Source organism: Perissodus microlepis, chromosome 7 (genome assembly GCF_051167445.1).
Source record: "Perissodus microlepis isolate ML-2025 ecotype Zambia chromosome 7, ASM5116744v1, whole genome shotgun sequence".
Taxonomy (NCBI): Eukaryota; Metazoa; Chordata; class Actinopteri; order Cichliformes; family Cichlidae; genus Perissodus; species Perissodus microlepis.
In genome coordinates, this window is record NC_140467.1 from 8,199,018 (window position 1) to 8,213,033 (window position 14,016).

General features: G+C 41.9%; 2 protein-coding genes across 4 annotated transcripts; one reads left to right on the forward strand and one right to left on the reverse strand.

Moving 5' to 3' along the window:
• Positions 1-272: 272 nt before the first annotated feature.
• Positions 273-14,013, forward strand: fbxl13 (F-box and leucine-rich repeat protein 13). The gene is made up of 15 exons (XM_084936748.1): positions 273-374; positions 2,654-2,749; positions 2,856-2,991; positions 7,269-7,321; positions 7,568-7,668; positions 8,187-8,316; positions 8,740-8,838; positions 8,931-9,051; positions 10,381-10,543; positions 10,621-10,740; positions 10,859-10,982; positions 11,082-11,162; positions 11,466-11,600; positions 11,707-11,870; positions 11,954-14,013. The coding sequence occupies exons 1-15, from the start codon at positions 273-275 to the stop codon at positions 12,066-12,068; spliced, it is 1,740 nt and encodes a 579-aa protein (XP_084792874.1). The 3' UTR covers positions 12,069-14,013.
• Positions 3,129-8,505, reverse strand: LOC146382482 (leucine-rich repeat-containing protein 17-like). 3 transcript variants are annotated; one of them, XM_084933129.1, is made up of 7 exons: positions 8,257-8,505; positions 5,882-6,014; positions 5,323-5,799; positions 5,028-5,242; positions 4,252-4,407; positions 3,653-3,794; positions 3,129-3,564 (listed from the first exon to the last, which is right to left on the reverse strand). In XM_084933129.1, the coding sequence occupies exons 2-7, from the start codon at positions 6,004-6,006 to the stop codon at positions 3,285-3,287; spliced, it is 1,395 nt and encodes a 464-aa protein (XP_084789255.1). In that variant the 5' UTR covers positions 6,007-6,014; positions 8,257-8,505; the 3' UTR covers positions 3,129-3,284. The 3 variants fall into 3 exon arrangements, with proteins under 3 accessions (XP_084789255.1, XP_084789254.1, XP_084789253.1); XM_084933128.1 differs by having other exon boundaries at positions 5,882-6,065; XM_084933127.1 differs by having other exon boundaries at positions 5,882-6,139.
• Positions 14,014-14,016: the final 3 nt, after the last annotated feature.

Consider the following 14,016-nt stretch of genomic DNA (forward strand, 5'->3'; position numbering starts at 1 on the left):
TTGCATTTTTACTGTGAAACAGTAACTCAACTTCAGAGAACCTAAAGACTTTCTCTCACTGTTAATAAGTAATAAGTAGGTAAAGTCATCAGGGTGTTCTGTTTCACTCGGCCAGTATTTGTCAGTCCAGATTTGGCTGAAATTATAATCATAATAAACTGTTTTATAAATTGTGAATTATATAAATTATTATTTTTTTGTTACTTGATTCCCATCCTTTGTTAGTTAAGCCTGGCTCCTGACAGCCTGCCTCCCTGTTTGCTGAATTAATGATGAGCTGTTTCTTGTTGGGTGACAGGAAGTGGAAAAGGTTCATTGCACAGAGCAAGAGAGATACCCTGGAGCTGACTCTGCAGATGGACTTGACAAAAAAAGCCTTTTGAGATGAAATGCCGGCAGGTTGCACTTACCAAACTGTTGAGCTGGGTCAAATTACACAAGAGGATGAAAGCTGGTAGGTCAACATTTTAGGGTTTTTTTTCTGAAGAAATTATACTGAGGTCTGCTGGCTGTTTTTTTTCTCGCTCCCTCATGTACAAAGCCAGAGAAAACACTCACTGAGGTTTAGAAATTTGCCAGACTAAAAGTCATGCTCCCATGCTGTATCCTCCCACTGCCGTGACTCATTTTGTCCCTGTGCACCTTTTTACTTATATTCTTAACTCAGTTGTCATACTTTTGTGCAGAAATGTATATTTTCCTAAGTTAAAAATGAATGAACACTCCAGCTCTCACTGAGAAACTGGAGACCCCTGTAAAGGCTAGATGCCTCAGCCTTAAGTGTATCACTGCTCCATGGTGTAAAGATAGGACTTGAAAGGGACAGAAGACTACTTCAAAACTGAATGAACACTTTTTATCTTTTGTGTGTGTATGAATTTTCCTCTGATATTACAAGTGGGATTTACTGAAATGGACAACAAGCATCAGCAGAGTGAAAAAGGATGTGATGCACTCTCTGTGCTCCCAAGCAGCTTCTTACTGAAGGTAGATTCTCTTACAGCGAGCAGCATGCTTGTCTCAGTTTTCTTTGTATTTAGCCTGGAGTTTGTACACAGAAAGATAATGGCAAGTCTGTTTTGTTTTTTTCAGGCTGCAACAGCCCCTTGTTCTCTGAGCAGTCAGCGATGAGCTCAGATTTCAGTTACATAACTCTTTAAATAGACTCCACTGTAAACATACAGTCCAGTCTCTTTGAGGGTATTTGATTAAAGTCACTTGCAGATCATTTTCCTTTAATCTAAATACATACCAGAGTGTGCGTGTGTATATACACTTACAGGCCACTTCATTAGGTACACCTGTTCAACTATCTTTTAATGCACATGGCAGCAACTCAGTGCATTTATACATGTAGACGTGGTCAGGGCTGAAATTCAAACCGAGCGTCAGAATGGGGAAGAAAAGTGATTTAAATGACTTTGACTGTGGTGTGTTTATGATGCCACACAGGATAGTCTGAGCATTTCAGGAACTGCTCATGCACTCCAATTTTCCCACACAATCTCTAAGGTTTACAGCGAAAGGTCCAAAAAAAGAGGAAATATCCAGCATGCGGCAGTTCTCTGTGGGGGAAAAGAAAATGTTTTCTTCATGCCAGAGGTCAGAGGAGACTGGCCAGACTGTTTTGAGCTGATAGGAAGGCAGGAGTATCTCAAACAACCACTCATTACAACCAAGCAGAAAAACATCTCTGAATGCACAACACATGGATCCTTACAGCAGACGATCAGGTGCCACTCCTGTAAGTTGGCAACAGGGACCCGAGGCTGCAATTTGCACAGCCATTGGCTGCTCTGAGTCTCAATTTTGTCTGCAACACTGACTGCTTGGGCTGCTGCTGCTGCTTGGTACACTCTCTGTACTAACACAGCACAGTTTAAACACCACAGCCTACCTTGGTATTGTTGTTCACTGTCCCTTTATGACCACAGTGTACCTATCTTCTGATGGCTGCTTCCAATAGGACAACACACAAAGTTCACATTATCATGTTCATGAAACCAGTTTGAGATGAGTCCACTATGCAGCGTCTTTTGGGATGTAACAGAATGAGACCTTTCCAATATTAAGAACATCTTGAAGGCAAAAAGGGGTATAAACAAGGTGTACCTAATAAACTGACCTGTGAGTCCATGTATGCATATATATATATATATATATATATATATATATATATATATATAGCCACTCGCCAACACTGACTCCACTCACCAGTTGAAGCATCTGTTTGTGTGGAATTTGTTTCTGTCCTCGGTTGATGAACAGTGTTTCAGCATGACTATGTTTGGCTTTGGGTGCTTGTTCACATCTGCAGCCACAAAAATGGGCAGAGGTGCCAGCAGACCCTGTCAGAGGGCCAATAACATCAAACAGAAAGCGAGAAAGTTGTATTTATACAAAAAATGGTGTCTACATCCTATGTCCACGTTTGTGTTTTATAAAAAAATTTGTTTTTATTTTAAGTATGCTTCAATGTTTGGTTAAAAGTTTACAAACCTAACTGTAATATTTCATCACCTCATGGCAACAACATTATAAACCAGAGTTTTACTGTAACTCCCTTTAAGTATTCAGAGAAAAGTCAAGTGTCATTTGTCTGCTGTTTTTCCATGTGATTAAAAAAAAGATGATTTGTTATTTTAATCCTCAGATCTTTCAGTACTTAGAATTACAAGACCTGCTAAACTGTGCTGAAGTATGCTGCACGTGGAAATCTATCATCCAGTCGGGCGTGTTGTGGAGTCAGGTCTGCACTCAGAGATTACTTCTTGTGTTTAATTTATGATGCTGTTAAATTTTTTTTAGTTTAAATAGCAAGAGTCTGAATGTCCCCTAATTGTTGCTCTTACTAGATCAACCTATCTGTGGCCAAAGACTGGATAACAGACAGCACAGTGAAGAACATTCTGCAGAGTTACCGTTTATTTGTGACCCATCTTAACCTGCGTGGCTGCACGTCCCTGCAGTGGTCCAGCCTGAGATTTGTCAGTAAGTGTTCAATGCTGGATTTAAGGTGGTTTATATGCAGGTGTGCAATGATCAATGCAATTTGCATTATGATTATGATTATTATTATTATTATTATTATAACCATAATAATGAGTCAAACTAATCAAAATGTCGATCTTTATATATTTGAATTACAAACACAACACCGATAACACATAAAAGCAACAAAAAAATATTTTTTTCATCTGATGCAGACTTTTTGCTTTACAAATTACAGAACAGGTTAATGAAGGCAAAACAAACAGCCTTTAAGGTTCATATTTTAACTTGAGTCAGGACAATCTGATGATCTGGTATTTCTGTGGCACCCTCAAGGCGCTCGGCTCCAGCTCCTCCTCCTCCAGCTCTGCCTGTGCTTCCATCAGTGTGTTCCAGAGCTCGGGGTCTGTCTGGTCTTGATCTGGCCTGCTTTGCTGCTTTGGACACTCTCTGTTGTAAGCTTTCACATACTCCTCCACGCTCTCCCCAGCGTATTCCAGAGGAGAGTAGCACACCAGGCCTGAAGGACTCACTCCTGGATGGAGGCTTAGCCAGTAAACCATGTATTGAATGCTGAAAAAAGGCAGGGAGTTTTTAGTTAACTTGTCAGCATTTAACATTGAAAAAAGATGCTTATAAAAATTTGAGCAGAGGAACCCACCTGTAGTCACACACCCAGAGGTTTCCTTCCAGTTTTAAATGTAACAGGAAGTAGAGGTCTTCAAGAACCCCGTGCTGGACAAACGTCAGGTTGTTGTTTGACAAGTCCAGCTCCTGGAGATGCAAGAGCCCAGTCAGGGAGCCTGAGAGTGAGAGAGAGAAAGCAGAGGTTTATGGGCACAGCTTCCGTTAGCTTCTTGACTCTCTCAGTATAAATATATGAAGAGCAAAAGCAGTGCAGTCAGACTTTAATATAAATGCTCAGCCTGTCTTCAGTGTGTGTCTGAATAACTTCACCACACTGATCACTTTGTCTTCAACCTCCTAAGCTTTCCCCACCATAAATTAAATTATTACAGTATACAGAACGATGGCAGAACGCCCGCTGTCTCTGAAAACACAAAATGGGAAACAGAAGGCGGCAAGAGTTGTATAACTGTTCTTAACCTTTTGACTTTGCATATCCATATGGTATCCATCACATAAAGAAAGTGGCGTATACAAATTTGCAGTTGTGCATGTGGATACAAACCTATTGAGCGCCGTACATGCTGTTGTATTCCCTGATTATTATAAAATAGGTAATAATAGCATGCTTACCTTTGTCCAGGTGCTCCATGTTGTTATTGCTGAGATTAAGGGTTCGGAGACTCTTCGCGGCATGAAAGTCTCTAGCTTTGAGGTGACTGATCGAATTCTGCGACAGGTCGATGTGGACAACGTTGTCGGGGATACCTGAGGGCACCTCAGTTAAACCTGAGCATAAATAAATGCAGAAAAAGCTTTATCTATATGTTCAGCTCAATTTTTCATGCATTCAATTCAAATTGGTCAAACCCAAGAGTGCTCCAAGAAGTCAGCACAAGTTCCACTGCTGGATGATTAGTAACTAAAATGTAGCGCAGAGACAAATTGGAGTTCTGTTTCTATCCAGAAAATGAGTTAAACACTAAAATCCAGGCTTCGGGCCAGCAGGATGATAGTAGTACATCTGATTTAGTCCTTTTTTGGACGCACTACAAATGGTTTTCTATTTTTAATAGGACTGTTCTCATAAAAAAGCCAGATGTTGGCTTTCTTTTCAAATTTATAAGGTGACAAACTCCTATAAAGTGATAATATAAGAAGTTAAGTAAGCACACATTTGCAAACCCACACGTGCATGTTTGCTTGTTTTACGTTAGGCTGTGAAAATTCTTTGAGTGAGTTGTTTAGTCGTCCCAGCCAAGCAACAGCAATATTTAATCATGAGCATACGTGCTCTCTGACAGTCGCAGGTATTTTTCCTAACCCCTCTCTTACATAACAAAAACACATGTGATAAACCTCTCAGGAAATGGCTCAGAGGAGAGGAGGGTAGAGTGCAGAGAGCTTGCCTCGGTTACTGCAGTCCATCCGTATTTGGGGGTAATGGTAGGTGAAGCAGACTGTAGTAGCATCTGGTTTGCTTCGAATTGAACTGGGCTCTAAAACGCCCGTGTAACCCGTTTCATCACTCTGTTGGTTGTTGGCCGGGTCTGGTTCTTTACAGAGTAACTCAGGATCAATGTGCTTCAACTTCATGTTTTTTAACCAGATGGGCTTGGCACACCTAGCAGAGGGGACATTCGGACACTGAGTGATGACTTAAAAAGTGCACACCACATATTGAGTTTTGTTGGAATCACTTACCTGGCGTGGTTTCCTAGATTACGGTTGCTTGGCACCTGAAGAGTGCGTACAAGACTATCCATTGGGCAGAGACAGTTCCAGGGGTTATCATATAAACGCAAGTAGCCAAGGTTTGGCATGGGGATGAGAGCCTCCTCACTAAGTGTTTGGAGGCGGTTGTGCTGAAGCAGCAGGGTGGTAAGCTTTGTCAGACCCTGGAAGGCCCCATCCTCCACTAGAGAGATCTGGTTCTGCTGCAAGTCCAGACTATCTAAATTCTCGTATCCGAGGAAGGCTCCATCATGAAGGACTTTAATTCGGTTGCGGGCTAGAAGGAGGTGCTTGGGTTTGTTGGACCATGTGTTTGCAGTGGGAATAAAAGAGAGACGCCGATCTTGGCAGTCTACAAAGACATGCCCAGATTCTGTTGACTCTAAACAGTTGGGTGACACAAGACCAGATGGGCCTGACCTGCTGTGACGGCGAGGACCTCTTGCCCTGACGATTCAAACACAAACAGCTGATTAATCTGTGAAAAATGGGCTGCAGAAATTTAATTAAATGTAAGAATAATCCATACCTGTCCCGTGTGAGTTTGTGCCTTGCTCCTTTGAGGCCTCTGCCCTTTTCTGGTTTTTTCATTTGGATGGATGGGAGCAGCAGGAGGAAAAGGCAGAATAAGAGGAGAGGGGGGATTGCACGCATCCTGAACCCTGCAGGGAGGATTGTCTCTTCAGCAAGATGAACTGGAGTCAAATCAGCTTCTGATGAAAGTTTTCAAACTAACAGGTCAAAGGGCAAATTTGATATTGTTGATTGTACACAGGAGCTGTCATCCCTGCAGAAGTGAGAGGTAACACACCAATCTGTTATAACATTATGACCAATCACAGGTGAAGTGAATAACACTTATCTCTATGTTATCGAGTGAGTGAACATTTTGTCCTCAAAGTTGGTGTTAGAAGCAGGAAAAACAAGCAAGCGTGAGTATCTGAGCGAGGTTGACAAGGGCCAAATTATGATGGCCAGAACATCTCCAAAACTGCAGCTTGTGGGGTGTTCCTCGTCTTCAGTGGTCAGTACCTATCAAAAGTGGTTCAAGGAATGAATATGGGAGGCCGAGGCTCACTGATCCTTGTGGGGAGCGAAGGGTGGCCTGTGTGGTCCAATCCAGCAGACGAGCTACTTCAGCTTAAACTGCCGAAAAAGTTAGCGTTGGTCCTGATAGAAAGGTGTTAGAATACACAGTCCATTGCAGTTTGCTCAAAAATAAACTAACAAGGGGCACATGAGTATCAGAACTGGACCATGGAGCAATGGAAGAAGGTGTTCTCGTCTGGTGAATCATGTTTTCTTATAAATCACATGGTTGGCTGGGTGCAGGTGTGTCGCTTACTTGGAGAACACCCGGCACCAGGACCCACTGTAGGAAGAAGGCAAGCTGGTGGAGGCAGTGTGATGCTTTGGGCAATGTTCTGCTGTGTTCTTTCAGCAGGATAATGCACCCTGTCTCAAAGCAAAAATGGTTCAGGAACTTTTGAAGAGCACAAAGATGAGTTTAAGTTGTTGACTTGGTCTCCAAATTCCCCAAATCTCAATCTAATTGAACATCTGTGGGATGTGCTGAACAAACAAGTCAAATCCATGGATCCCCCAGCTCACAACTTAGAGGACTTTAAGGATTTTTTGCTAACATCTTGGTGTCTGATACCACAGAAACACCTTCAGGGGTCTGGTAGAGTCCGTGCCTCGATGGTCAGGGCTGTTTTGACAGCAACCAACACAATATTAGGCAGGTGGTCAAAATGTTATTCCTGACTGGTGTATGTACAGCTTTAAAATACAGTGGATTACTATGACAATACTTGTTCATTCATTAAGATACAGACATAAAGTATTTCAAAAAATATTCAGCATAGTACAAGTAAACATGTATCTGTTCTATACTGCTTACTGTTTTATTGCAGGTGAATGCAGAAACCTGCAGGAGCTCAATGTGGCTGAGTGCTTTAATGTTACAGTAAGTGAACATGTTAACAATGAACATCTTAAAGCTACAGAAAAATGCATCTTGCTTTTGTATGTGCACATTTACAGTTTTCTAAAGTTTGACTTTGACTTTCTAAACCTTGACAAAACCCTGATTCTAATTGGTTTCATCCACCGATAAATAAACAGGCAATGGTCAGTTTTCCAAATATAGATTCTAGTAACAGGTTCCTTCCTGGTTGGATGGGAAGTAACATTTCAATCTCTCCTTTTGTAGGATATGATGGTCCAGAGAATTTTGGAGGGCTGTCCCTGCCTGCTCTACTTGAACCTTTCTTGCACCCTCTTAACAAACAAAACTCTACAAGAGCTTTCCAGGTAGGTCTCCATTTGTGGTAAAACCATCAGTGATTTAGACTTTGTCACCAGAATAGATTTAACAGATGCTACAAACGGTGTATCGGTGTGCATAATGTTTCTTTCTGATGGCATCCCGCCCCTCAGGTTCCAGAATTATCTACGTGTCTGTTTGTCCAGTTGAAGCCCACAGCTGGCTTGTATTTCATGTCCGAAATGAATGCGGTCTGTGCCAGCAAAATGATTTAGAGAAACAGATGTTGCACTGTATAATTGTATGACAGGTTGATCGATTTCCATGATGGTGTTGCTCTCTCACAGCTTGCAGTATTATGCAATGCTATCTGATTCACATTTTCCCACAGAATAATGTGAGGATGCTCACCTTTAATTGACAATGACATTTTCCTTTTTTATGCCATTTTCTTTTCAAATGTAACTTTTTTGTGCTAAAAACAAACAACCAAACAACCAGCTATGATCTGTACAAGGCTCATTAACACAAATAATTTGCCTTCATCATTTCTTACATCTAACAGAAACTGCCTGAGCCTTCAGTATCTGAGTTTGGCCTACTGCGACAGATTCACAGACGAAGGTTTTCTGTACCTGGCCACAGGGAAGGGCTGCCACAATCTCATCCACCTCAACTTGTCCGGCTGCACCCAGGTCAGTTGATGCGTTTCTCTCAGCTGCTCCACTCAAATTCAGCTGAAAACAGCAAATGGCTTTTGACCTCCTCAGTCCGTCTTCAACAAATCCAGTAACTCGTCTGTTTGCACGTGTTCTCTCTTGTTCCTGGCGTTGCTGGGGTTTGCACTCGGGGAGAGCTCCGAGCGAATGAGCAGAAGAGAGGAAAAGGCAGCTGTGGCCAAGCAGAGGTTTGGGTTGGCCCACCCATTCAGCATGTGTACACTCTGTAACGTAACCCACGTACTGCAACATGAAAGACACTCTTCTGGGAATGCGTATTAGTTTGCTTCCAGATGTATAGTTTTATGGGGCCCTGAAAATTCTATGAATGAGGAAAAGTGCATCCAGGAGACTGATTGAGATGATGAAATAGACACAGATTTTCCCCTCTCCTCCTAGTTGACCGTGGCTGGGTTCAGATATATTTCTGCTGGATGTCCTGCACTTGAAGAGATTGTGATCAACGACATGCTCACGCTTTCAGATAGCTGTGTCCTGGTGAGTGTAAATCATGGCACATGAATGTGTCTTGTCTTGTGCATAATTCTTTGTACCCACACCCTTAACCCCATGTTGCTCTTCTCTAACAGGCCCTCCTTACCAGATGTCACTGCTTGTCTGCTATTTCTCTGCTGGATGCACCACATCTTTCCGATATCGCTTTCAAAGCTGTTGCTGAAGCAGCCAAACTGAAGTCTTTCAGCATAGAGGGTGCGATCACATCCCACAGTCTTCATTTCAATACACGCACAGTGGGGGAAATAATTATTTGATCCCTTGCTGTATTTGTAAGTTTGCGGCTTATAAACAAATGATCAGTCTCTAAATTTTATGGTAGTTTCATTTAAAAGGAGAGTCAGAATATCAAGGAAATATCCAGAAAAAACACATTACATCAAAGTTACAAATTGATTTAAGTGCCATTGAGTGAAATAAGTATTTGAATAATTCATGATTCCACAGATTGGTTGTGTGCCCAAGTTGCACACAGATTTCAGTCAGTCAAACAAAGATACTCCTGATTGCAACTCATTATATGTACAAAGCACACCTGTCCACATAATCAGTTTTGTCCATTCCAACCTCTCCACCATCATAGACATGACCAAAGTGCTGCCACAGGACATCAGGGGCAAGATGGTAGACCTGGGAAAGGTTGAAATGAGGTACAACAACATCAGCAAGAAGCTTGGTGAGAACTATTAGTGCAATTATTCAGAAATAGAAGAACTATAAAATGATCATTGCTCGTCCTTCATTCTGGAGCTCCATACAAGACGATGCCTCATGGGGTGAAAATTGTGTGTGGATCAGCACAAAACTACACAGGAGGACCTTGTTAATCAGCTTGGCAATAGACTACGTCATAATGGATTGAACCCACATTGTCCCCCTGCTCAAGAAGCCACAGGTAAGTTTGCCAGTGAACATCTAAATGATTTACAGAAGGCTTGGGAGAAAGTGCTGTGGTCAGATGAAACTATAATCAAGCTTTACAGTATTAACTCAAACCGTTACGTTTGAACGAAGAAAAGTACTGAGTATGACCCAAAAAATACCATCCCGATAGTGAAGCATGGACTTGGAAACATTATCCATTGGGACTGTTTTTTTCTGATACTGGTACAGGACAATTCTACAGGACTTGAAGCTTTGAGTGCCCAAGCAGAGGCCAACAAATTGAGGAGGAGTTGGCCAAAGTCTCTCCTAAGATGTGTCCCAACCTGGTGACCTACCTGTGCCTGCCAACACAGGTTTCTCCACCAAGTACTAAGTCGTGTTTTGCTTGGGATGGAAATACTCATTTCACTCAATGACATTCAAATCAATTTATAACTTGTATGTAATGTGTTTTGGTTGATTTCTGTCTTTTTCCATTAAAATGGAACTACAATAAAAATTAGAGGCTGTTCATTTTTTTCAAGCGAGCAAACTTAAAATTTCAGCAGGGAATCAAATAATTATTTCCCCATTGTGTGAAGAGTTTTAATACTGCTCCAGTTATTCTCCACTATGTTGTACACAATGCTTGTGCGTTAGGCAACTACCAGCTCACAGACTTGAGCTGGAACGCCCTGTTCAGAAGCTCACAAGGTCTCCGCAGGCTCCACGCTGCAGAATGCCCCAGGATGACTGACGCAAGCCTCAAATCTGTAGCCTCCCTCCAACATCTGCGATATCTTAACATCTCGTATTGCAACAGGTGTGTGCTTGTTTGTGATGACCGAAGTCTCACTTTTCATACCTTTTCTTTACATTTCTTTAAATAATGTGTTTCAGGGTGACTGATGTTGGGGTGCAGTATTTGACTAAAGGCTGCTCAGCGAATGAACTGCAAGAACTGAATGTCAGTCACTGCAGTCACATCACCGACATCTCTGTCATGAGGATTGCACAAAGGTACGCACAGTTACGTCTCTGATTATATGACAGTTTTTTTTTCACGAGTATTTACCCAGAACCGAGCCTAAATACTATCATAAAGCAGCTTTTGTTTGCGTTTTTTCCAACTTGTTAGGTTGTGTAAACTTCTCCATCTCAATCTGAGTTACTGCGAGAGGCTGACGGACTCGGCCGTGGAGTGGCTGGGTGGGAGCTCTCTCTGCTCACTTGACCTCAGCAGCTGCAACATCCAGGATCAAGTACTGTTACCATGTTTGCTCTTGTTTTCACGCATTGCTGATGATTTGAATTTTGGGAATTTGAAGAACAGCCTGTAACTTGGGTATTTGCATTTTTAGGGACTGGCCACTCTTGAGGGAATTCCCTTGAGGAAATTGGTTATTGCCAAGTGCTTCTCTGTCACAGACGCTGGAATTAAGGTGCATATTTATCTGGAATTTCAGCCAACTGTTCAGTTCAGTTTCTTCTTCTCACATTGTTTTGTAACATTGACAACTGATGGGAATTACATTTGTATCCAAAGCTTTTCCTGGACTAATGGTTTTACAAAATGAAACCCTTTTTTTTTTCCACAGCTATTTCAATGAATCTTTTGCTTTCAACAAGCCAACACCATTGAAGAAATGATTTCCAATTTCCTCCATGTTTAGTCCTCATTTATTTTCTAATCAGTAACACTTCATCACACATCTCTCATTTTCTTTGTTTCTCACAATGAGCAGAAGCTGTGCAAGAATGTGACAGACCTGGAACATGTCGATATCTCTCATTGTGTGGCTCTGTCTGACGCAGCCGTCAGAGCCTTTTCGTTTTACTGCAGAGGCCTGGTCGCACTGCGGATGGTCGGCTGTTTTAAGGTATAAACGTGCACATTACTAAGGCATTTAATGTTATCCAGTTGAAGGAACTGCCTTTCTTCTTGTCATTTCATGCCATTTTTTCATTTTTCTCCCCCTGCCCCAGATGACCGATATGGCCGTGCAGTATCTGACAAGTGGATCTCAGTACTTGCGAGAGCTTGATGTGAGTGGTTGTGTTCTTCTCACAGATCTCACACTTTGGTACTTGGAAAGAATTTGTCCTCCACTCAGTTCCATCACGATGGCCTGCTGCAGCGGCATCTCGAGGTATGGCATGCTCTTAAAAGTTCACAGCAAAGCTAAACTCCTGCCCAAAACTTTAACCGATCGATGAAGGTGTGTTTCCTCAGGGCAGCTGCCTCAAAACTTCAGCCACGTGTGACATACTGGGAGCACAGCAGCGACACTCCTCCATACTGGTTTGGATACAACATGGGGCATCTGGTCACAAAACCCACCAAGTGATGATCCATCAGAAGTAGCAAAGCAGTAATCAGTAATGACAACTGCAACATGGAGGAAATAAACAGAATTTTACCTGTATGGGCTTTCTGGTCTGTACCTGTCGGGACAGAAGCCTACAACACAAAGTTTTACCTGCTTTGCTGACACATTTCATCAGTTTCCAACAGCACAGTTGAAGTGGTGTACTAGTTTACTTCAGGAGCCAGTTTGCGGGCCTATCTATTAATAATATAGCAACCTTTTCTCACTGGAAATCATATTTATATGCACAGTTTCTCATGGACTTGATGTTGCCGGCCATCATTGGTCTGCAATGACTGAATTCAAAGTTTGCTTCAAATTCAGAAATGTCTCAACATAATCTTTAGAACAGGGGTCTCAACCTTAAATGAGTCGTGGGCCACTGCTGGCACTGTCATCTCATTGGAGGACCACTTTAGTCTTCAAGTAGTACAAAATCAAACAAGAAAACACCCACAAATATTTCCAAAAATGTGTTTCGTTTTTCGTTTTAATTTCAAATATTGTATAACAAAACTGCAAACGTGAAGTAGGGGTGAGGTGGGCTGCAAGTGGGCCCCAGGCCGCAAGTTTGAGACCCCTGCTTTAGAAGTTTACTGTTCCAATTTTGGGTGATGTACATTGTATCCCATAGATGGTGAAGCTTTTTTCTACTGCTCCCTTATTCCCATCTGATTTATTTTAAATACCAGATGTCCTTCCTGACACAACTCCAAAGGGATTTGGCGTGGACCACACTATAGAGTCACTACTCAATTTGAATTTAATGGCAGAAAAGCATCTCATATTTGACAGAGTGCCATTTTTACCACTGTGTAGCATCTCCTCTTTTAACAACAGTCTGTTAATGTCTCAGAACTGAGGAGACCAGCTGCTGGACGTCTGGGAGAGGAATGTTGTCTCATTCTTGACTGATATAGGATTCTGACTGCTCGGCACTGCTGGGTCTGACGATGATGATCCACCAAATGTTTTTAATAAGTGAAGTCTGGACTTTGGGTCAGTTCAGCACTTTTCTACTATGAAGTCATGCTGTTCTAACAGATGCTGAACTTGCTTTACTGAAATTTGTAGTTCTTCCTGAAAATGAATGGCGGTGCATGTTGTTCGCAAACCTATATGCATCTTTCAGCGTTGACGGTACTTTTCCGTGTGCGAGCTGCCATCAGTCACTAATGAACCCTTATACTGTTAAAGATGCAGGATTTTGAACTGAGCACTGACAACAAGCCAGATGGTTGATCCTCTCTTTAGTTCAGAGGATACAGCATCCAAAAGTTTTTAAAAACAATTACAAATTTTAATTTGTCTGACCACAGAACAGTATTTCACTTTGCCTCAATCCATGTTTGATGGGCTTTAATCCAAAGAAGACGGTGGGATTTCTGTATTATGTTCACGACAGAGCTTTAACCTGCATTTTTGGATGGCACTGCAAACTATGACCTGTTTCTGGAAGGGCTCCTGAGCCCACGTACTGATTTTCATGACAGAATCGTGTCTGTTTTTAATGCGGTGCTATCCAAGAGCCCAAAGACCACGCGCAGCCAGTATCAATTTTTGGCCTTGTCCTTTGCGCAACAGAGATTTCTCCAGATTCTCTTTATAATATTCAAGATATTTACAATTTTATGTTCAGGAACATTATTCTAAAATCGTTCCACAGTTTGCAGATTGGTAAACCTCTGCACATGTTTACTTCTGGGAAACTGCGTAAAATGTTGTACTTGAACCCAATCATGCTACTGCCATGCTGCTAGCTGCAAAATTCAGTTTTACAGTAATATTTCCAAATATGTGACTCAATAATTAATTAGAGCTGAACACAAGGGTAACAGTGGAGAGGTGCAAGGTATTCAACGGCGCTTTCATAGTTTGAGGTAGCTTCCAGTAACATTCGGTAAACTTGGACAAAAAAACAAAATAA